General features: G+C 41.9%; 1 protein-coding gene across 4 annotated transcripts in view; it reads left to right on the forward strand.

Annotated features, from left to right (window-relative positions):
• Positions 1-20,571, forward strand: part of EPM2A (EPM2A glucan phosphatase, laforin) — a 150,664-nt gene extending 130,093 nt beyond the window's left edge. For 2 of the 4 annotated variants that reach the window (XM_046004358.1, XM_046004357.1), the window contains exons 3-4: positions 4,745-4,986; positions 13,648-15,976. In XM_046004358.1, coding sequence (XP_045860314.1) covers positions 4,745-4,986; positions 13,648-13,925 — 520 coding nt within the window. In that variant the 3' untranslated portion in view covers positions 13,926-15,976. Of the gene's footprint in view, positions 1-4,744; positions 4,987-13,647; positions 15,977-19,228 lie in introns of those variants that run through there. The other 2 variants (XR_006818261.1, XR_006818262.1) reach the window with 2 other exon arrangements.
• The last annotated feature ends 3,950 nt before the right edge of the window (positions 20,572-24,521 follow it).

A 24,521-nucleotide genomic window follows, 5' to 3' on the forward strand; every position in this document is an offset into this window, starting at 1 on the left:
GATGAAGACCAGGTCTGAATGAGATGGCAGAGTAATACCTTCCCTTTTGTTGTTTTCGTTCCCAGCAACAGAGTATGATTCTATATACTGACGCTCGTTTGGCATTCTGATTTCTTATTTTGTCTGATTTGCTTTGTAGATCTCTGCTGAGCTGTTATTTTGTCTTTATTGAAATCTTGCTGCCAGGCACTTTTGGCATTTATTCTCTAGGTAGGGACTAAGGGCTACGGACTCAGAGAGCACTGTATTCAGGAGAACTCTGGGTAACATTTGGAATTTAGCATGCCTGTCATGAATTTCATTCATTTTAATATTTTACCAGTCCACTTCAAAATTTTACCAGTAAAAATGCATGGTTGTTCAAAGGTTATATTTCTTGGTTATACCTCTGGGGTTTTTATTGCCCTCTTTTCCAACTTTGGATACTTTAGTGTGCTCCGTTAGACCTCACAGCATAGTCTGACAACCCACCACGGCTGTCACTGGGTATCCAGCAGGGAACTGGAGGAGAAATCTTTAAGGGACAATGGAAGGGGGAGTGGAGCATTTAGATAGAGCTGGTCCCTGCTCTCACTTAGCAGCCAGAGGGAGGGGCCAATGTCCCAGGGTGTGCATCCTTTCCATTCCCATGAAGACTGAACACTCAGCTAACAATGTCCTGGTCAAGCGCATCCCTTAAGCACTCTCAGCGTGTCCCTGCTAATGACTTTTCTGTCAGCCCACTGGCCTAATGGAGTGTTTAGAGAATGCTTTAGGGTCAAGAATAAACTGAAAGGCCTTTGGATCCCATCCTCATCTTCACAATACCATTACGTCTTTTCTGAATATTTTCTGAATGTTTCTGAATATTCTCTCTCTTTTTTTTTTTAAGATTTTATTTATTTATTTGGCAGAGAGAGATCACAAGTAGATAGAGAGGCAGGCAGAGAGAGAGAGAGAGAGAGGGAAGCAGGCTCCCTGCTGAGCAGAGAACCCGATGCGGGACTTGATCCCAGGACCCCGAGATCATGACCTGAGCCGAAGGCAGTGGCTTAACCCACTGAGCCACCCAGGCGCCCCCTGAATATTCTCTTTATTTTAAATTTTGTTGCCTTTATTTTTTCCATAGTCATCTTCAGTAGCCCATAAGAAATGCCTAGTAAGCTATTAGACTTAAAGCCCAAGCATCAATAAAAAATTGTGTTATCTTCTGAAGGGTAATGGATTCAAGTTGTAGGTGAAGCTGGATCTTGAGAGGTATTTTCATCGTGGATGGGGAATACCCACGTTTGAGGATTAGTCCATTGGCTTCTTACGTTAGCATCAACAATGTCAACAACAGCCAAAAGGAAAAAAAAAAAAAGAACCAAAACACAGAGCAAGCTAGATTTCATTTAAGAAAATAGGATGAGTATTCTAAACTCTTTGGCGTTCTAGTGGCATTCACAGAACAATGGAAAACTATCTGGATAGTCAGTACAATACAAAATAAATTACTAAAGTAAGTAAATTATAACAAATAGACATAAACTCCACTTGCATTCATTGTACATCCATTAGAATCAGTCAGAATCAGTCCTATTCAAAATACCTTATTTAATTGTATTCACTTTCTGTGAATTAATTATTTTTAGACCCATTTTAGAGAGAAGCCCACCAAAGGCTTAGAGATGATAACTAACTTGGCCAAATAATAGATGGTTATTACCAAGTGCTTTAAAATTATCATGTTACGATTGGCATTTTTTCTTGCTTGTGTTGAGTGCCCTTTCCATTACACACCACTTAAAATGTTGTAGTGGTGTTCAACTATGTTATATTAGCCTTTTGCTTCACCCTCTATGTCTGTCTCTTTCTATACATACATAAATGTCTTAAAATATGACACGGGATACCATATTTTCATCAGAATGACATCACCAATGGGCCACGAACTGTGTCAGATATGTTGGTCTCATTCCTGTCTCGTATTCCCTTTCTTCCTACGTATAATAAGGAGTTCTCTTCCACTTTTATTGGCCTAAACAAGGCTTCTTAATCACAGCATTATTGACATTTTGGCCTCGATAATTCTTTGTTGTGGGAGCTGTCCTGTGCATTGTAGGATGGTTAGCAACGTCCCTGGTCTCCGTCTACCAGGGGCCATCAGCACCACCCAGCGCCACCATCTAAAATGCCTCCATAATCATTGCCAGATATCCCTTGGGACACAAAATTGTCCCCAGCTCAGAAGGACTCCTTTAAGCTCAATATGAAAATAGCTGAATAAAAGTGTAGGCCCTCTGCTCAACTTCTTTCCTGGCATTAAGGACTTTAAGGAATTAATTATGTAGGCATTGTAGTAAAACCGGTCAGATTACCCTGTGGGAACAAACATTGGCTTAACACAATGAGTCATCTGCTCTCTAGGGCAGCCGGCCTCCAGAGGTAGCTCACCATTCTAAGCTACGTCAGTCTTCTAGCAGCTTAGCATCCACATGTGTTTCCGAGATCGTCGTGGCAGGGAGAGACAGAGCATAGAGCATTGTGCGCGAGGTCTTAAATCTGTCCCTCTGGAAGGGACACATGTCTATTGATGTAAATCAGTCAGCTCTTTCAGGCAGAGAAGTAGTTTAGTCCTTCATGCTGGGAATACTGGTGAGGATCAAGTGATGTTTACCATCATCATCATTTCTGAATGCTTTATTTTGAGCCTAGTAAAGTTCTAGATGACATGATTCAAATAAAGTTGAAACAGAATATTACTTCTGGAGGAACCCATTAGTTCTGGAGAGGATGTACACATGTGAGATAGTGAGCAAGACAATATATACCACACATAACAAGTTGTAATAATGTGCATTACATTTATATGTTATTTGGAAAATATTTACATTTTTGTGTGGTATGGCTCTTGGGTTCTGGGACCCAATTTCAACATGTGTGGGGTGAGGGTATTTCCCCATCCATCCAACTAATTTTCTGGACACCAACTTGGTGTCTTACAATTCAGATTAATTCTAACACTATCCACCTAGAGATAACATCAGCTTCTGCAAGGTAAGAAGAATTCAGCCCTATAGGATGCTCCACCACTCTTCACTTCAGATGCCACGTGCAAACAAAGTTGTTACCCGTGCTTCTGATGGACTGGCTGTATCAGGGTACTATGACCCTTTCCTATTTTGGGTTTGATTAATTTCCTAGAGCAGTTCATAGAGCTCAGGAAACATTTTACTTGATTACTGGCTTATTTTAAGAAGGTATAATTCAAGAACAGCCAGATGGCATAGATGCACTGGGCAAGGAACGGGGGAATGGCATAGAGCTTTTATACCCTCTCAGGGAGCCCCACCCTTCCTGTATCGCCAACCTGGAAGCTCTTGGAATCCTGACCTTTTGGGTTTTATGGAAGCTTCATTACATAGGGATGATTGATTAAATCATTGGCCATTGGTGATTGGTTCAACCTCCAGCTCTCTTTGTCCTAGAAGCCAAGGGGTGGGACTGAAACTTCTGTCCTCTAGTCACAAAGTTGGTTCCTCTGGCAACCAGCCCATCAGATAGGTACCATCCAAATTACTCATGAATGTATAACAAAAGACACCTTTAAGCCTCTTATCACTCAGGAAACTGTGCTGGAAACTGAGATGAAGACCAAATACATATTTCTTATTGTAAATCATAATATCACAGTATGTCTGTCTATTATTTTTTTTCTTAATGTCCAATAAAATTTTATAAATCTTTCTGGTTAAATGTATTCCTAGATGTTCTATAATTTTGTTTTTATATTTGAATGAGAGTCACCTGCACTTCTGCATTTGTACCTGGCTATTGAGAATACAGAGAAAAGCTGTTTGATTTTTGTATATTTTCCCTCATCCAGGTATCTTAATACCTTTAATACTTTGCGTAGCTTTTGTAATTGAATCTTTTAGGGAGTGGTTCTCAGATTCTCAGGATGCAATGAACTAGCAGCATCAGTATTGCCTAAGAACTTGTTAGAATTCCAAATTCCTGGACTCTCAACCCAGGTCTACTGACTCAGAAATTTTGATGGTGGGGTCCAGCCTTTGGGATATTAGAAATAGAAACATACTTGAAAAAATATTGACAACATTTTCTTTCCTTTTTTTTTTTTTTTTTCAGACAGTTCTATTTCTTCTTAACTTAGAGCATTAGAGGAACTATATAGGACAGTGTTGGGCACTAATGTATATAAGCTTAACTTTGATTTTGTTTAAAAGGAGATTGTTAGCTTCTGGTGTTTAAAAGTTCTCCTACTTTTGAAAGTTGAAATGTAGAGTTTGAAATTTTTATGTAGAGTTTCAAACAGGAATAATGGCCGATTTTTGCAAATGCTTTCCAGAATTTACTGATCTAATCACTGGAGTTTTGCCTCTAACTTGTTAGTGTTTGAAATATGTTGATGAGTTTCCCAATGTTGAACCACATATACATTCAAGGAATAAATACATCTTAGTGGGCTTATTTTAATATGTTATAAGATTTAGCTTGCTAATGCTTATTTCCTAGCATTTTGGTTAATAGGATTATTTATTTCCCTAAAAATGACAGCCCCAGTATTTTTTCTTTCAATAATATTGTTATTATATCAATAATATTGTTATACCATCTAATATTATTACTGCAGCTTTTCCTGTGTCAGATTTAAAGGTTAATTGCATTTCATTACTAAATTTTATTACATTTTCTGCCGCTTCTCATATCTCAAGCCATGACAATAACAATAATAATAGTTGCTTCTATATATTCTCATTAGAATTCTACCAAATATCTGGCTGGGTAGCTGCCCTCGTCAAGTGGAACATATAACCATCAAACTGAAGCATGAATTGGGGATTACAGCTGTGATGAATTTTCAGACTGAATGGGATATCATACAGAATTCCTCAGGCTGTAACCGCTACCCAGAACCCATGACACCAGACACCATGATTAAGCTCTATAGGGAAGAAGGCTTGGTCTACATCTGGATGCCGACACCAGATATGAGCACTGAAGGTAAGCATCGGAAGAATCTTTCTGGCCTCTTGCTGAATGTGTTTCAGAGACGCCCTTGCTGTCTGTCCATCTGTCTACCTATCTACTTCCCTACATGCCTTTCTGTGTATAATTGAATGACTTAAACATGAATGGTGGAAATGGAATCAATATAAGGTTTCAATTTAACATACTTAATATATTTTGGCACCTTGCCTAAGATTCTGTTTAACATGGCTCCTTTGATTTAGTTATTGAACATGTATTTATTATGTATCTAAGGTATGTGTGGCATTATGCTGGCAGCTTGCTGAGGCAAGGCAGGTATAGCTCTTGTCCCCATGGAGCTTCTAGTCATCAAGAGAAGACATGCATCATCAAATGACCATAAAGAGAGATTTACAACTATGATGACGTTTTTGTCAGGAAGATACTGCTATGAGAGCATGCACAGGAAAGTCAGATGTAGGAAGAGAGTCAGGGAAGGTTTGCTTGGGTATGTTTGAGCTAAGTCTGAAGGCTAGTGGGGGTGAGGTGGGAGAGAGGATCCCAGCAAGAGGGCCGCCAGCTTGGGACGTCTCTGCGGCAGGAGACCGGAGAGTGTCACAGGAGGTAAAAGTTGGCACTGTGGACAAGGGATGGGAAATGGGCCCAGTGTGGATCTGGGGACCCCCATTAGGGGGTCACTGTAGTGGCTGAAGTGGGAGATCATGAGAGAGGACCCAGTTGGGGGCTGGATGGCAATAGCAAGGCTGTAATTTTTTTTTTTTAAAGATTTTATTTATTTTATTTGACAGAGAGAGATCACAAGTAGGCAGAGAGGCAGGCAGAGAGAGTGAGAGGGAAGCAGGCTCCCTGCCAAGCAGAGAGCCCGACATGGGACTCGATCCCAGGACCCTGAGATCATGACCTGAGCCGAAGGCAGCGGCCTAAACCACTGAGCCACCCAGGCGCCCAAGGCTGTAATTTTTTATGACATGGGTGCTGCTGGGGAAACAGGAGATGAATAAGGCAGAGTTTTGATCTCATAGCAATAGGTGGTAGGAGAAGTTCAAAACTAATTACAATACAGAGAAGAATGTACTGTGAGGAAGGAGTCAGGTGCTTCTGGTGGCTTATGGGGTGTTGGGGGGCAGCACAGGGAGGCTGTATCTGTTTCATGGCATTTGAAGTGGCCTGGTTTTGACAGGTCAGTGGGGAGGGAGGAAGAGTATGCCAGATGGAGGAAACAGCATCGGTGTAGCCCCAAGGCATGGGGTTTTACAGGAATGCTCTGTGTTTCAGCTTGGTGGTGGAGTAGGGTGCCTGAGGGGGTTGGGGGGGGTGGGATGGAGGAGGTATCCGACGCTGAGAACTGTTACACTACCAGTATCAACAAGATGTCAGCAGGGGGCAGCAGAGAGCTGTGGGACTGGCACAGGCTGAAGGAGTTTGGTGAATTGCTGTTCTGCGGGAAAGGAGGAAGGCAGTTGTGCCTAGTCAGAAACGACTCTACCATCTCCTGCACCCAAAGTACATAATGTATCAGACACTCTCTTAAGCGATTTCATGCCTTGCCTCATTTAATTCTGACAAGACTCCAGGCAGTTGCAGTTATCTCCATTTTGCCGAGGAAAAGACAGGTACAAAAATGTGAAGTAATGTGGCCATAGGAAAAGAGACACAGCCTGGATTTCAACAGAGGCAGTTAGACTCAGACCACGGCTGCAGACTCCGTGCTGTGACTCATGTCCCTGCATGCCCCCTCCGGCTCTGCGTGCACGTTCCACAGACCAGCGCCCTTGCAATCCCTGGTAGTCAGGATCACCTGGAGTTAGACAAGTTGTGAGTGGGCAGGGAGGTGGCTTGTCTCCCTGGAGTCAACAGTCCAGAACATGGGTGGGGACAGAAGAAAGATCTCAAGGATCCTAGGGAGCTGGACGTCGGCCACCTTGACTGTGAATCTCAAGTGATTCCCAGGCTGGACTGAACCATCACTAGGGAAGAGGTATAATTTTTACTTTTATTTTAATTTTTTTTTCCTGAGGGAAGAAATACTCCTCTTGGTAACAGTGGTCCAAAGAAACTTGATGTAGCTGTAACAGCTTTGCTCATTTTCAAGGAAAAAAAAAATAACTTCACTTGCATGGAAGATCATTGGTCAAATCTAGGCCCACTGTAGTTATGTTACGGTCTTTTTGGAGTCCCACTGCAGCATAACCGTGGGGCACCTTCCACACTGAGGCAGGTTGGCAGCACTCGTGGCAGTGGAAGGAGAGTCCTGCATTTGGAAAATGGGGTCGTCATTTCTGCTTTATGGGATCAAAACAACAGAGTAAGATGATTGATATGAAAGCGCTTTCTTTCTCTGGTTTCAAACCAGAAGATTGTTAGGTTCACCTGCCTATAGCTTCCAGAGAGCATTCTGATTCTTGCTTCCTTACTTCAGGTTTTATAGCATTGTTGCCCGTTGGAGTATAAGGTGAGACAAAGCTTAGCGTAGCTCACCTGCATCCCATCCCATCCCTGCACTGATTATCTGGGCGCCCTGGTGACCAACAGGTACTTGCCAGCTAGTTTGGGGTATGTAAAAAACCTGAGGGAAAAACCCCATCCCCAAAGGTACACCGCAGTTTGTTAAAACCCAGGGTCACCAGGTCCCATCCTAGTCACAGCAGCAGAGCACCTCCCACACGGAGGCACTATGGCAACAACCAGGACAGCAGAAGGAGCGTTCCCAGCTGCAAAAGGCCAAATGCGACTAAATGAAGACTTTTCTTTGGTTCAGCATGACCTGGGGAGTAATCAAAGGGTTAACGACCATTCCCCAGGCTCCAGGGAAGTTCTGACCACTGGATTAATCTGTGTGGCTGACAATATTAGCACAATGAACATATAGATTAATTCAGCTATTTTTGGAATGCTAGAGAAAAATCCATCTGGAAGTGTTTTGAGCTGTAACATAATGCTGTCAGATAAAGTCTGAGAAAGAAGACAGTGTGTTCGGACTGACTCTCACCACCAGTTGTCACAGACCCGTTACAATCAATTGTACTATCGATCCTTACTCTGGTACATTTTGTCACATGCCGAGGAGTTAGGTTTTTTTCTTTCCTTTTTTTTTTTTTTTTTTGTAAATTTTGGTTTGTACCTTTCACCTGAGACAAATCGGGCACTCACCTGACAAAAACCAAATGTGTTCATTAAAATTCCGTTTTCCTTCGTAAGAAGCACTCAGACTGTGTTTCAACCTCTGACAGGGCAGTGCTGGTGATAACATACGGTCTGCCCTTGCCTCCCAAGTGAGGGCATGTGCTTCCCCTTGGCTACCCCTCTGCTGTCACCCTCCATTCGTTCTCTGATTCAATAGCATGTGCAGCTCTGCCGTGATGCCGACACTGACCTTGGAGCCACGGCATGTGGGCTTGAGACTCGGTGTGTGGGCTTGAGCCTGGATGCCACGGCCTAGCTGTGTGATAGCGAGAGGGCTATTTCCTGCACTTAGAAAATGGGGTAATCATTTCTGCCTTGCAGGATTATAACAATAGAATAAGATGATTGATATGTAAGGGCTTTGAAAATCACCAAGTTGGGACTATATTTTTAGTCCCAACTTCTTAAGTTTCTACTGAAGGTTGTATTAGATAACATGGATTTTATCTATATTACATTGCAAAGGTGGAAAAGAAGATACGCTCAAATAAAATAATAATACATTCAGCCATAAATCTGCCTGGAGTGAAAAAAGAAGGGTGTGTGTGTGTGTGTGTGTGTGTGTGTGACACACACACACGCACACGTGTTAATCTTGGAAAGGCTGAAAGTCACTCCAGAAATAATGCCTTTCAAGGTCAACCTTAGGTAAAGGGCATCTTCAAGGCCTTTTCCACTCCTCTTCATGATTTCAGGCCCTAATGCCACAGGCTGTCCCCAACATGTCTGTGTCCCTCTTCTCCCAACCTTTGCTTGCTCAGTACATGCTTTCAGGAAACTTTTAATCATTCCAGAGTTGGATTAGCCTGGAGAAGGTGTGAGCCACAAGTTAGATTAGAGGAGTCCAGTAGTGTCTCAGATCTAATGAGTATTATTGGATTTTATTTCATTTTATTTTTTATTCATGGATTTAATGAATGCTTATTGAACATCTACTGAGAGCCAAGGCCTGTTTTATATTCCAAAATAAGAATCTCAAACAGTGAAATGTTTTGTTATACCTGCACAGGGTTTAAAATTTTCAACTTAGCTGTCAACAGTTAGAATTTGGAATATTTTATATAAAAATTCTGGATTTCTCTCTTGCCTTTAGGTATTATCATTTTTACGAATGGAAACTTTTTATCTAATTAAAGTCTGGATGGAGCCTAAATATATGAAATATAAAAAATTAGGGACTCGGGGCACCTGGGTGGCTCAGTGGGTTGGGGCCTCTGCCTTCGGCTCAGGTCATGATCTCGGGGTCCTAGGAACGAGCCCCACATCGGCCTCTCTGCTCGGCAGGGAGCCTGCTTCCCCCTCTCTCTTTCTGCCTGCCTCTCTGCCTACTTGTGATCTGTCAAATAAATAAATAAAATCTTAAAAAAAAATTAGGGGCTCTTGTTGATGTTGTGCAAGCTCTGATTCTGGGCACCCTTTATTTATTCCTTGGTGTGTTGTGTGTTAGCTCAGGCTCCCTAGAATGGGTTTTCTAGCAGAGGCACATGGCCTATTGGGCACAGGGAGCCCCTCTAGGGTAGGGGAGAGGAGCTAACACCCAGGAAGTTGTTACTCTCACCTGGGCTAACAGCAACTGTGTGACAGGGTAGGTAGGCTGTAGAGACTGACTAAGAACTCAGAATGAGAGCATGGCGGCCCACAAGTGCCCCTGGCCAGGCAGGTCAGGGAAGGGCACTAGTGCAGTGGTTAAGACCAGAGGCTTTGGAGTTGCACTTGCTGGGTTTCAATAGCCACTGGGGAATAACCTTGGGGAGGTCTCCTTCCCTCAGTTCCCTCAGATATAAACTGAGGATAAAAATAGTACCAACCTCATAGTTGTTAAAAGGTGATTGCCCATGACCAAAATTAGCAAGACAGGAAACAACGTGTGTTGGAGAGGATGTGGAGAAAGGGGAACCCTCTTCCACTTTTGGTGGGAATGCAAGTTGGTGCAGCCACTTTGGAGAACAGTGTGGAGATTCCTCAAGAAATTAAAAATAGAGCTTCCCTATGACCCTGCAATTGCACTGCTGGGTATTTACCCCAAAGATACAGATGTAGTGAAAAGAAGGGCCATCTGTACCCCAATGTTTATTGCAGCAATGGCCACGGTCGCCAAACTGTGGAAAGAACCAAGATGCCCTTCAACGGACGAATGGATAAGGAAGATGTGGTACATATACACGGTGGAGTATTATGCCTCCATCAGAAAGGATGAATACCCAACTTTTGTAGCAACATGGACGGGACTGGAAGAAATTATGCTGAGCGAAATAAGTCAGGCAGAGAGAGTCAAGTATCATATGGCCTCACTTATTTGTGGAGCATAACAAATAACATGGAGGACATAGGGAGATGGAGAGGAGAGGGAGTTGAGGGAAACTGGAAGGGGAGATGAACCATGAGAGACTATGGACTCTGAAAAACAACCTGAGGTTTTGAAGGGGCGGGTGTTGGGAGGTTGGGGAACCAGGGGGTGGGTAATAGGGAGGGCACATATTGCATGGAGCACTGGGTGTGGTGCAAAAACAATGAATACTGTTACGCTGAAAAGAAATTTAAAAAAAAAGTGAAAAAAATATAAAAAAAAAAAAAAAGGTGATTGCCAATGAACTATTGCCTGCACGGTGCTCAGAACAGCACTTGGCAGGTAGAAAGGGCTTAGTAAATGTGAGCTGTCATCAATCAACACAGAGTGATTTGTAGTCCCTAGAAATCAAAATAAGCAAGAGCTCCAGTGGAGGCCAGGCTAAGACAGGTGGGCATCCTGGCCCACGTCCTTGTCTGGCATCCTTTTTATGTTATTTAAATATTTGTTTGACAGTTCTTAAGTATAGCGGCTAAGTGATTCTAGGAGAAGACCACTGCGGGGTGAAACCTGTGTTTAAACCGGGAGCCTTCTGGAGCTTCCCAGTGGCAGCTGTCACTTACCTTCTAGGATTGCATGGCTGAGGTCATAGAATTCCAAGCTCACACATATCCCTTTTCAACTTCTAAACTGTGTGCATGCCTCTTGAAGAATCTTTTACAGATAAAAAGGAAAGGGAGAGATAGTGCGTCATTTGGGCCATTTGATGCAGATCCTTCCTCAGTGAATCTCTGGCCAGAGAGCAGGTGGGGGAAGGGATCCTGACAGGTTCATGTGAACCCCCGTTTGGGCAAGTCCCGTGACACTGAGGCTGCAGAAACTGAACCCTGGGGGCTGGGACTCAGCTTCTAGAAGCTCCTACCTCACTTGGCCACTGTGGTCTGTTTGTATACTGGGCATTTAATGAAAACCCATGTTAAAATACTTCTCGGGTATAAAAAGTACAGCACAGGGAATAGAGTCAATAACCTTGTAATAACGTCGTATGGTGACAGTTGGTGACTATACTTACTGTGCTGAGCATAGTGTATGGGATAGAATTGTTGGATCACTGCGTTGTACACCTGACAATGACATTGTATGTCCACTATATTTCAATTAAAAAATTTTTTTTCTGCTCATCTCCTGGCAATGTACATGGTAGCTGGAGAGGTATCTGTAACAGGAAACTTGGCCAGTGATGCCAGCCATGGCAGGAAGAACCCGACTTCCCAGTTTGATCAGCTGTCATTCCCTTCGCAGCTGGTCTTAGTGGGGCGACACCTCTCATACCCCTTCAGCAGAACAAAAAGCCTTGCCTGTGGGCAGGCCTCACCCATATTGGCAGGGTTGCTCAAACATACTTCGGAAGTTTTGCTTCCTCTGATCTCTCAGCTCAAATAGTGCATCAACTACATGGTAATCTCCCTGAGACAGACAGTGAGATGTCACTCTGGTACATAGGACCTTCTACACTTTGTTCCATTTCTATTGACATTTTACTGCCTCTGGGGCAGTGCCATGAACAACTGACTATGTGGCATACCCGTCTAGCTCTAACCTCAGAATACCCTGAAACCTACTGAGGAAGTGCAGATCTATGACAGTTTATGGCTGAATTTGGGCTCTGGGGAATCAAGCAGCACAGAAGAGCTAGTGGGGCTCCCCTTAGATGCCCTCAGAGATCAGGCAGGGAATATGAACACGGGGTGATAGCCAGCAGGGAGAGATGGAGCCTGAGGGATTGCTAAGTGTGCCCTGACCGAAGGCATTCCAATTACAAATGTCTCTACACTGCTGTGTGGGACCTGGGGCTTGAGGTGCGTTGGTGAAACAGAGGGATAGAGAACCAGCAGCAAAATTAGAATTTTATCTTGGCTTCAGTGTAGGTTTTCTGCTCCTAACTCAGAACAGGGTGAGCCTAAAGCTAAGGTAGACCCACCTAGGATGGAGTGGTAACTGAGAGGGCCTTCAAACACGGTGGAGTCTTGTAACCTCTGACCTTCTAAGGTACTGATGCCTGATTGCCATTTGTTGTGTTGGTCCTTAAGAAGCACTTACATTTTGGAAGAGGACAACTAAAGAGGGAAGTCTAAACTTACTTGAGTGATTCTCATGACCTCCTGGCTCCATTCCACCATGGGATTCTAGGCCTCAGGATCTGCAATGAAACCATCTCCCGTCATCCAGTGGGATGGCAGTGCGAAGCGCCATTGTGCGCGTGTGTGGTTGAGAGCACAGAGTAGCTAGTGAATGTCAAGTCATGGGCACATAATCCAGGACTCTCCATAGTTTCTCTCTTTCATCCCCTTTTGAAGTAATTTATATTGACCGTCGTCCACACCCCCACCAAACCCACTATCTTAGCTCTGAGAACCTGTGTGCAGAAGAAATTCCAGGCACCTAGGAGTCTGATGGCTTTAGGGTGATCTCTGCCTCACGAGACAAGAGAGTCTAACAGGCATGAGCAGAGCGTTGTGTATCCTCTCAATGTGTAAAGGAAAAGATAAATGATCACCTAATAATCAAAATAGTCATCATGAAGTAATGATAACTATAGTCACAATTGCCCAGTAAAGGAGAAATGGAATCATTTGAACACTCTCTGTATCATGAGGGAATAAAAAAATGATGGGTTATTGCATGCATGCCAATTAATGTTTGCCATCCCATTGGCCGAATGAAAATTGGCATATGTTGAGTGAATAAGATTGGCTCCTTTAACCAATATGGATTAATTGTCTGTTTTGCATTGATTTGGAAGATCCATTTGGATTAAGGAAAGTCCAGGTGAAATTTCTCTAAATCTCTGCCCCATCTGTATAAGCCCTTCTGATGGATGCAAAAATCCATTCTTCTGACCATAGGCAATGTTTAACTTTTCTTTGAAAGGAAATTTGCGCCGATACAGGAGTCACTCAGAGCAAAAACCAGGGAAAGTTCAGAGCTGACCCACTGCCTCTGGAGTGTTCTTTCTACTTTATTATTAGTAGGTTTTGACATTGTCTCACCCTTTCCCTCACAACAAAGGAGTGGCACAAACTTGCATACCCCTGCCCCTCCCTGCGTGGCTCTCATCTCACCAGGCACTGGAGGAGCTCTCATTAGTGGTGATGTTGGGGTTTCATTATTCATGTGTCTGTGCTGTGCTTTCTCAATCCCAGGCCGAGTACAGATGCTGCCCCAGGCGGTCTGTCTCCTGCACGCGCTGCTCGAGAATGGACACACCGTGTACGTTCACTGCAACGCCGGGGTCGGCCGGTCCACGGCGGTGGTGTGTGGCTGGCTCCAGTACGTGATGGGCTGGAATCAGAGGAAGGTGCAGTACTTCCTCATGGCCAGAAGGCCGGCTGTGTACATTGACGAAGACGCACTGGCCCGGGCAGAAGAAGACTTTTTTCAAAAGTTTGGGAAGGTTCATTCTTCCATCTGTGGTGTGTAGGTGGCCTGTCTGCTTCCCCACCCTCCCATTTTCCTTAGGAACCCAGTTTCCTTAGGTGATGTTAGTAGAATGACTTAGAAACAAAGATTCCACCAGAACTGAAAAGATTGGTCACTTGGCTTTGCCCGCAGCCTGCCCCCTCTTGTCTGGGGTTGACATTCTGTCATGCTTTGATTGGGCTGTATTTTCTTTGAAATTCTTTACGGTGGAAGCTGTGACTAACTGACACAGGAGAAAAAGCCACAAGCAATTGGACTGCACAGTGTTCTAGCATTGGACAGAAAGGTAATGCATGCATCTGTTGTATTACACCTTCTCATGGCACTGTAATGTGACCCACAGAACAAAAGATGGGGGATCCATAGATGGGACTGCTTGCACATTGATGCAGGCACACGTGCACAGCTTTTCTGCTCAACTGAACTGAAATGATACAACGAGAGCTGGTCAGTTGCCAAAGAAGGGAATATGGATAGAAGCATAGACTAAGACAGAGAAGGAGCTCTCATGACTGAAAGTTGATGGCTTTCTAGACTTGGTGTTGACATCCTGCTCCCCAGTTGTTCCAGTCGGTTCCAGGCACCACCTTCTCTACCCACAACCCTGTTTGACCACCACAGTACAGTTATTGTCTCTCTCTGGTGTACCTGAGGCTCAACGAGTGTAGACAGCTTGCCGCTGGTCTCATGGCTGGTCTGGGCCCAGCTGGTGTTTAAAGCCCACGTTTATGTGACTCAGTGCTTTCAACACAACTTGTTGGTTTTCCAGCACAATGTAGTGGATTCTGTGTCTTTCTCTTGGAATAAGGTCAGTTTTTCTGCAGCAGTTTCTACAGTGAGAAATGGAACAGCGTTCTGATTAGTTGCCAAGGAATTTAGGAAAGTAGTTCTATTTTGTGCCACCTGACTTAGAACATGGTGGGCTGTTCCAGCACCCGAGAGGCCTGAGCCATAGCTCACGAGAGGAGCCGTCCTACCAGAAGAGCCCGAGTCTGTAAATGATTGTTGCACAGCTCAGGAGCGGTCCTGTTTCATCCCTCAGTTTAAACTAGTATAGAGTTACTGTGCCCCCAGAATGTGAGGCTCACTACCCAGGGTTCTGTCGGAAATACAAAGATGAACAAGGCCCTGCCTTCGAAAAGCTCACAGCCCAGAAACAGCCGGGTGTTCAACCAGCCATCCTGCAGGATTGATCTATGATGATATGCCGGAGTGGGGAAAGGAGAAGTAGCTTTTGTCGGGTGCCTTGTATGTGCCAGGTGCTTTTCAATTTTAATTGAACCTTCACAGTAACCTATGAGGGCAGTTCATTACCTCCGATATAGAGCCGAGAAGATGAAGGATCAGACAGTTCAGTCAGCTGCCCAGCATCCATGGTGAAGAAATGGGTGAAATGAGAAAGCTAGGTTTGTTTAACTCAACACCCTTCTTCTATGACACTGCAATGTCTGCTTATTTTCCTGCTCCTTTTTTTTCTTCCGTAATTATTTATTGATAGATATGAGAGACTCTGAATTAGGAAGTATGGGGGATAAGAAGGACACAAGGTAAGTTCTACTGGAGTTCAGAGGAGGCAGGGACATCGTTACTGTGGGGATCAAGGGCGATGGCCTTTGATTTGTCAGAGAACGCTAGACAGCTCACGTTTCTCCTGCAGGTTTACCAAGTTAATTTATAAGGCAGGATTGAATATTATGAAATCTCGCTCCCTTGCTTAAAATAACTAGAGATTATTATATCTAAATAACCCATTTATGATCATAATGTGTTGCATAAAACTTAACCCTAAAAATGGAATATTTCTAACCAATTGTGTGTGTGTGTGTGTGTGTGTGTGTGTGTGAATTTTTTTAATGCCTAAGAAGCTCAGCTATGTAACCTCCACTATAGAAAGACCTTTCCAGGTGGATTTTTCTTTTTCCTCTGATAGGAAAAATCGGTTTAGGGCTATTAAAGAATGTTTTGGAATAACCTCTCTTGTCCTCAACAAATGGATGTCCAATGTATTTCAAAATTACCTGGAATTTTGCTGAATAAAAGCATTAAAATGACCTCTGATTATAGGATTAAAACTTTTTTTTATTAACTTAGTCTGAAATCTAAAAAACAGTTTCCTTGAAGAAGCAGTCAGCTGAGCTAAAATTGTTTTTCCTTGCACTCTTATTTTCTCAATTGCTGATGAAAACTGGCAGTTACAGGGCAAAAGGAAGACAAAGGTTAGGGCCCCGCAAAGAAGTGAGGATGAAAACCTCAAAAATGTGTCACAGAAAACCAAAGCAGGAATGACGTCATAAGCTACTTATCACTGGCATTAACAAAACTTTCTGGTTACAAATTTCTTAAAATCATGAAATCTCACTCATGGTTAAGAAATGGCCAAATAAGTTCATTTCTTCAAACGTGAATCATGGTCCCTGGAATACTTTGTGTGCAACATTAGGAAATATCTAGAAAAATAAACACATTCTTCTGACCAACTTACGGGTGGGTGAAAGCCACCTGGCTTTGCCTGAGAAATAATGATGAAAAAAATGCGCTGGGGGCCTTAGTAATAAGAGAGTAATGAAAGGCAGGCTCTGAAGACAAGTTACAGAGAAGAAAGAACTGGCTGTACAGGAAAAACACTGAGTCAATGTGTCCAAAAGTTACAACTGAGGATCTTTGCAGATAACCTGGGTATTTCCTTTATTGTTCAGAGGAGCAAACTGAGCCCCAGAGACGCCAAGCCACAATTCGTGTAGCAGGAGTTTTAATTGAGGCCCAGAGGGAAAGGAGAAGTGAGGAGGGGGATTTATTCAGATTTACTGAGGGGTCACAGCAGAATTCACGAGTGAGAACAGCCAGTACTGGGAGTGGGGAAGAATTGGTACGAGGATTAATGAAAATTGGAGTAAGCAGAAGAAAAATGGCTATAATGAGAAAAAGCAAAGGGCAGTGGAATGTCCAAAGGGAGAAAAGGCAGGGATTTCCTTTCACAAAGATAGTCTTGGGAGATTGAGAAGGCAGGTGTGACCATAGGAACAGAGATGACTTCAGGTTATGTTCCCCTGAGAGAAGGGCATGCTCTGTAGCAACTGCCTTCCCTTTGGGACTAGATTACAGCAGGAAAAAGGAGCAGCTATAAATAAGGCAAAGGTTAAAAAAAGGCGGCTGGTGCCTGGGGGGTTTAGTTGGTTAAGCATTTAATTTTGATTCAGGTCATGATCTCGGGGTCCTGGGATCGAGCCCTGTGTTGGGCTCTACACTCAGCGGGGAATCTGCTTCTCCCCCTGCTCATGCTCTGTCTCTAATAAATGAAATCTTTGAAGAAGGAGAAGGAGAAGGAGCTGAGCAGAATGTGCTGACAGAAGTTCCCACAGAAGATGGAATTGAGAATAAACAGGAAAGGGTAGATTAAGCTACCTCTCACTTTAATAATAATAATGGCAGTAATAGTAACAGGGAGAGGAGGGACAACTATAACAAAAATTCTAGCAAAAAATTCATTCATTCTAATAACAACAACAATCGTAGTAACAGGAAGAGGAAGGACAATGTTAGCAACTACTTCATTCATTCTAACAATAATAAAGGCAAAATACTACACATAAGGCAGGACACTGGTAATAACTTCATTCTCTCCTTCCCTAACCCATTGCTCCAAAAGACTTCCCTAATTTGAATAATGGAAGCATACATCCTCCGGCTTGGATTTGAACCTCAGAGTCATTCTTAACTCCTTTTTCATTCAGACATTACATTCAGTCCATTGGGTAAACATGTCACTTCTCTTGTCAAAGCACGTAAAACCTAATTATGTTTTAATCCCTCACTGACTAGACTCCAGAAACAGTGTTGTAACTTGGTTTCTCTGTTTTTTTCTTCTTCACATCTACTCTCACTTCGTGGCCAGTGTGAGCTATAAAAATGCCTGGTCAGATCATGTCATTCTTTGCTCAACACCTCCACTGACTTGCCATATCATTCAGGTGCAAGCCTAAGCCCTCCCAGGACATATCCACCTGCCCCCATCATATCTCTGACCTCCTCTCCCACCGCCTCCCACCTCATTTTGCTATAGCCACACTGGCCTTCCTGCCCTGTGAATATACAGGCTGGCTCCTACCACAGGCCATTTGTACTTGCTCTTCTGTCTGCCCGGTGTGTATCGGCTCGGTGTCTGCCCTCCTCCACGATGCCCCTCTGGACCAGCCTATCAGCAACTGCCACCCGAACCCCAGCCCTCCCCCTCCTCCTTCTCGGATTCATTTCTATTCATGGAGCTTAGTCCTGGCCAATATGTTACATAATTTCCTTATTTGTCTTATTGTCTGCATCCTTTCACTACAGTGTAAACGTGGGAAAGGCCAAAATTTATATCTGTTTGGTTTGGTGAGACACCTAGAGTGCCTGGCATATAGTCCAGTGAGTGCAGGACAAGAGCAGCTAATAACTATGAGAGCAGACGTGTTCCATGTAGTGTGCTCTTGTGCTTTCCATCAATCAGCTTATGTCGTCTTCCCAATAACGCTATGATAAATATCATTATTACCCCTATTTTTCAGATAATGGAAGAGGCATAGAGAAGATACTAACTTGTTCTCAGGCAATTAAGACAGTTTCACCCCTGGTTTGGGAAGTAAGCTCCTAATGACCTTCCTGTATAAACTCTGGGCATGGTGCAACGCATGTGCTGGTTTGCTAGGACAGCCGTAACATGCTGGGTGACTCAAATAGCAGAAATTTACTTCTTCAGTCTAGGCAGCTACAGGTATGAGGTCAAGGAATCAGCAGGGCTGGTTCCCTCTGAGGAATGTGAGGGAGGATCTGTTCCAGGCCCTCTCTGCTAGTTTCCTGGCAACCTTTGGCTTCCTTGGTTGATAGAAGCTTCACCCCTTCCTCTGCCTTCATCCTCACAGGGTGTTGTCCCTGTGTGTATGTCTGTGTGCAAATTCCCTCTGTTTGTAAGGATACAAGTCACTTTGGATTAAGGGTCCACTCAACTCCAGTGTGACATCTTAACTAGGTACATCCACAAAGACCTTTCTGAATAAGGTCTTATTCTGAGGTACTGGAAGTTAGGCCTTCAGCATATGAGTTTGGAGGCATTCAAACTGCAAAACTAGAGACAATATCCATCTGAAGTCTGTGGAGGGTGAAAAACCCAAGAAGGTTGGAGGAGAGTGGAAGTTTGGAGGAAGGAACCAGAATGGCTTGAGTTTCCTTTTTTCCCCCCATAGGGTTAGCCTGACGTCAGGCCACACTTAGAGTGTTGCTAAGGTAGTAAAACAACACTGACAGAAAACCTTCTCGTTTTTGGTTCAGGAACCCAGACTGGAGCAAAAAAATAAGGCTTTCCTTGGTGACAGAGATTGGTTGTAGAAAAAACGTGTTCTTTTCCAAGCCCTTGAGATACTGGATGAATTTCTGAGGGCTTCTGGATAAAGTTTTCTCACTCTGGAGGAAGAACTACAGGAAGAGATGCTCTTCCTTCCTTTGGTGGTGATTGTGTGTGGATGTGTGGTCCCCACTAGCAGAACCATCTTCCTACCAGCCTGGAAATACGCCCACACAGCAGAACGGAGGAAGCGACTGACGAAGCTGGAGCTACTCCAGAAGAGCCCTGAAGTCTGCTCACCTTCCCTACCTCTGTTGTGTAAAACAATTATTTCTTTATGTTTGAGCCAGTTAGAGTGGCGTTTTCTGTTGTTTACAGTGGAAGGCATTGTAATGGGTACCGCTACCAGCACATATATTGTAGTTTAAAAAACAGTATCTGTTTTTGTCATAACTTGTGGCATTAAAACACATTTTGATTTCTGATATCATTTGAACTGCTTGTGTTTACATTTTGCTTCCATTGGGAACAGTGCCTAAAAGTGGGTTTCCGAGGATGGTTCTTGAAAGGAAGATGGAGGCTCTTGAATGATGATCCGCAAATTCGAATTTTGTGACAGAGAAAAGGAATTTGTAGTGGATCTATTAGACTTCAGAACCTGTATATATTTGTGATTTCTTGTTATTGTCCTTTAAGCAGTGGTTCTTATTTAGCTAGCCGAAAGCTAACTCCAAATGAAAGTTATTGAGAAGACTCTCTCCATTTTTTTCTTGGCAATAAACAAATACACTCCACAGAATTACACCTTCAGGTGATCTCCAACCCTTATATGACACAGGTAATCTTAACATCTAGCCAAGCGGCTAACGAAAAATGAAATGGATGGGGAGGGCTTGGCGTTTATGACTTCTTTTCCCTACCTTTAGACAGAAATATATAAAGAATTTTTTTTTTAAGAAGTAGAAGAAGAAAAAGGAAAAGGTAAACTGCAGAGGAAGAAACAGTAAAAATAATAGACTTTTCAGAAATGGAACATTTATCCCCTGAGCATATTAAATTGGTTTTTCACATTTAAAAAGCAGAATTCTCAAGTAGAAATTTAAATGAGAGAAACTTAAGATGATTGCTATGACAATGTTCAGTGTTTCCAGTTGTACACTTACATTATAAACTCAGAACAAGTTCTTACCTGATGAAACGTATTAAAAAATCCACTACAATTCACATTCAAAATACTCTTTTGTTGAATAATTAGCTGTTTTTTTCTCATGTAAGGTCATTTAGAATGTGGTAAAAATGTATTTGTATGTTTTACATCATTGATCGTGTACTGAGGAGCTCTTTTATCACCTTTAAATGATGTCCTCTATAAATCATTTTTGTTTGTTTATCATTGATTCTTTAGCATTAATTTGGTGTTTACATGAAATATGTGGTTAATATACATTATAGTAGGAATGGAGTAGTTACACAGACATTGGGTTACTGTAGCTAGAGGATATGATTCCAGGAATCTGTCTGTAAGAGAAAGACTTTAGGCTTAATACAATCTGGACATTATCATTAGACCAAAGGATAGAAACCCAAGAATAAATTGCAGATAGCTGAAAGAGTACTTCAAGGCAGACAGAAAATATGGGGCCATTCAAATAAAAGACAGGATGAATTCCTGTACTGTGATTGTATCAAGCATTATGCCAATATTACTACAGGAAATAATACTTGGTATTCAGTGAATAGGATTGCTGTCATTTAAAACCTGAATTGTAAACAGTATTAAATGATCTGGCGTAGCATCTGAATGTGGTATGGATTACAAAGGAGAAATGCAGAAGAAAATGGATGGTGGAAGAATAGATAACTGGACCTTGAACAGAATAGAGTAGATAATTGTCATTGTCACACCTATCAAAGCTTTTCTCAGTTCTTAGTGAGAGAAAACTCAGAATTCACTGAATGCAATTTAGTTTGCTTTATATGGTTGTTGAATAAAATGAAATATATTTTCGTTCAATAGAGATCCTATTGTTCCTTTCTTAAAGTTAAATGACAAATCCAAAAGTGGATTTATGGTCCAGACAATTTCAGTAAATATTTTTGACCCATAGTGGGACAAACAAGGTAAGCATCCCCTATTTCTAACAGAATGATATTCAAACAAAGCTTGTCTGCCCAGCACCTCCCAGGTTCCAGGGACTTAAGCTATTTCTGTTTTTTTTTTTTTGGTGTGTGTGATTATTTGAGCTCATTTCTGTTTGTTTAGTTTTTATTTTAAAGTTGTTTTTGCTTTTTCTCTTTTCTCCTGTCTTGTTTTTATTTCTGATTTTAATTATTTCTTCTCCATTACAAGGAAAGAACTTTGACATTGACTTATATCCACTTGTTTTTACCTTCCTTTATGTTGACATTATTACAGTGATAATTACGGGATGTTTTTGATATACTTTCTCTTTTCTGTTGTTAGCTTTAAAAAAGAATCTGTTAGGGATGACAAAGAAAATGTTTGTGAGGACCTACTCCTCATTGCTAGACTTACAATTACCACACCATCCCATTTTTGATTTCTTACGTCTCCCAACTTCCATTATAATTGAGAACTTTAAGCCCAGTCACCCTGAGCATATTATTATCCACCTCCCCTGGGGTTCTGTGTCTTCCTCATTAGCCACAGCTTTCTTTCCTTTAGTTACTTCGTCCATCCATCAGCACACTTCCAAAAGCATTCTTTCATGCTGAAATATCTTATCTGCTGGGTAGTCCTTCTTACCTTTCTCTTCATTGTTGCAGGTAGATTTCTGTCTTCAAATTTTACATTGTAATTTCCATTTAGATGTCAGGAGGAATAGTGTGTTTGCCATTTTAAATCAGAATTTTCTCAATCATCATCTACAGCAGTGACACTCAAATCTCAGTCTCAATTCTAAAGCTTTCTTCCTTTCTTTTTTTTCTAAAGCTCTTTCTTGAGGTCTAGGACTATATATCAAAAATTTCTTATGAACATTTTTATTTGGACATCTCCCAGTCAGTACGCCATAAAAAGACGTTTCCTTTCTTTTGCCAAATCTCTCATTTTTGTTGTTGTTGTTGGGCAGACTATGGCAGCACTCTCTCCCCAGTTGCTCAAGTCAGGAAACCAAATGTCATTTCTGCCATCTCCTTCCCTTACCCCTCTTCTAATCACTCAACACGTTCTCTCAATTATATCTCCTACGCACCTCTTAAGTGTGTTCATTCCTAACTATCGACTCTGACAGTTTACTAAAGGATCCTGACTTTTCTTTCTGTTGCTATTCTTACCCCTTTCTGGGCACCAGAGAAGCCGTTCTAAAGGTCAGCTGTGATATTCTTCCTTGCTCGTCACTTCTCAATGGCTCCTCATTGTTCTTCGGAAAAAGTGTAAGAGTTCTTATTGCGACATATAAGGCACCTTATGATCTAGACCACACTTTCCCTCCAGTCTCTCTTGTCATTCCTAAATCCCCTGTGAGTACTCTTCAGTGATAGCTACTTACTGAAATGCTCTATGAACTTTGTATCCTTTGGTTTTTACCTATATTCTTTTCTCTGCCGGAGTCCTCTTTCCTCCCATCTGTGGCTGGCCAGCATTTCAACTCCTTCTACAGGTCTCCAAGGTGAGCCTCTCTGAGATATCTTGAGGAGTCTTCAAGTTTGCTCCTCCCAGGCTTTTTCATAGGACCCCATGTAGGCTGCTCTTGAAGCACTTAACACACTGCACTGTAGCCTCTTTAGGGAGGACTTGTAAATAGAGCTTAGCAGCATAGGCTTTTGCACACCCTTATATTATTGAAGCCAAATACTTTGGATCCTGTGCCAAGATCTAATTTATGTTTTATCTAAGAAAAATGTGGGAAATACATTTCATGAAAACTTAAAAAATATGTTAATGATTGGGGTAATTCATTAATGAAAATACTATCAAAGGCTTGCTTTTATTCTTTTTTTTGTGTTAAGCATTTTAATAACAATTTCTCTATATACTACTAGTATTTAATGGTATTGAATCACAACAAATATCATATATCAGAAAGCCATGATCCTATAAAATATCCTTTTGCATTTTCAACCCAATCTCTTGCTGACAATTGCATGTATTCAATTCCTCTTTGGTTTGCCATCATAGGCTAATACCAATGGCCTTGCAAAAAGAACATTCTTAGGAAATGCATTACTATATGCACTAAGAGTATTGTTGATTGTATTACATTGCACAGTATTCTCCCAGTGAGTGATCTCATGGAAGAAATTCCTTCTGGCCAAGGATTAAGCACAGTTGTTATTTTCCTGAGCAATAAAAAAAAACAATATTTTATGCAACTGTGAAGCTTACTAATAATTAGGTTTTCCTCTTCTCAGTAACAATTAGGATTATGTAGTATAAGCTTTTGAACTAACTTTACTCCCAGGCCTGCCTTTTATTTCTACCCATTTTTACCCCATTGCCTCATTTTCTTGTTTCAAATTTTATTTTCATTTTGCTGTATTGTTTGATACATTATAAAATGTTGTATTTAATTCCTTTGGGGGAAAGAGAGGTACAAATCAGTACACAAAATTGTTGCCACGCAATCTATAGATTCAATGCAATCTCTCTCAAAATACCAATAGTATTTTTCACAGAACTAGAACAAATAATCCTAAAATTTGTATGGAATCACAAAAGACCCCAAATAGCCAAAGCAGTCTTGAGAAAGAAGAACACAGCCGGAGGCATCACAATCTTAATATATCTTATGTTAATATATCAATACATCTTAATAGATATATACAAAGCTGTTGTAATCAAAATAGTATGATAATAGCACAAAAATAGACACATAGATCAATGAATAGTATAGAGACCCCAGAAACAAACCCATATTTATATGGTCAGTTAATCTATGACAAAGGAGGTAATAATATACAAGGGAGGAAAACAGTCTTTACAAATAAATTGTATTGGGGAAACTAGACAGCTATGTGCAAAGAATGAAACTGAACCACTTTCTAACACCATACAAAATAATAACCTCAAAATGGATTAAGGATCTAAATGTGAAACCTGAAACCATAAACCTAAAAGAAAGCATAAGCAGTAATTCTTTGACATCCACCATAGGAACATTTTTCTGGATGTCTCCTTAGGCAAGAGAAAAGCAAAAATAAACTGTTGGAACTACACAAAATAAAAAGCTTTTTCACAGCAAAGGAAACCACCAACAAAATGAAAGGGATCCTACTGATTAGGAGAGGATATTTGCAAATGATAGATCTGATAAGGGG

The sequence above is a fragment of the Meles meles genome, chromosome 5 (assembly GCF_922984935.1).
Source record: "Meles meles chromosome 5, mMelMel3.1 paternal haplotype, whole genome shotgun sequence".
NCBI lineage: Eukaryota > Metazoa > Chordata > Mammalia > Carnivora > Mustelidae > Meles > Meles meles.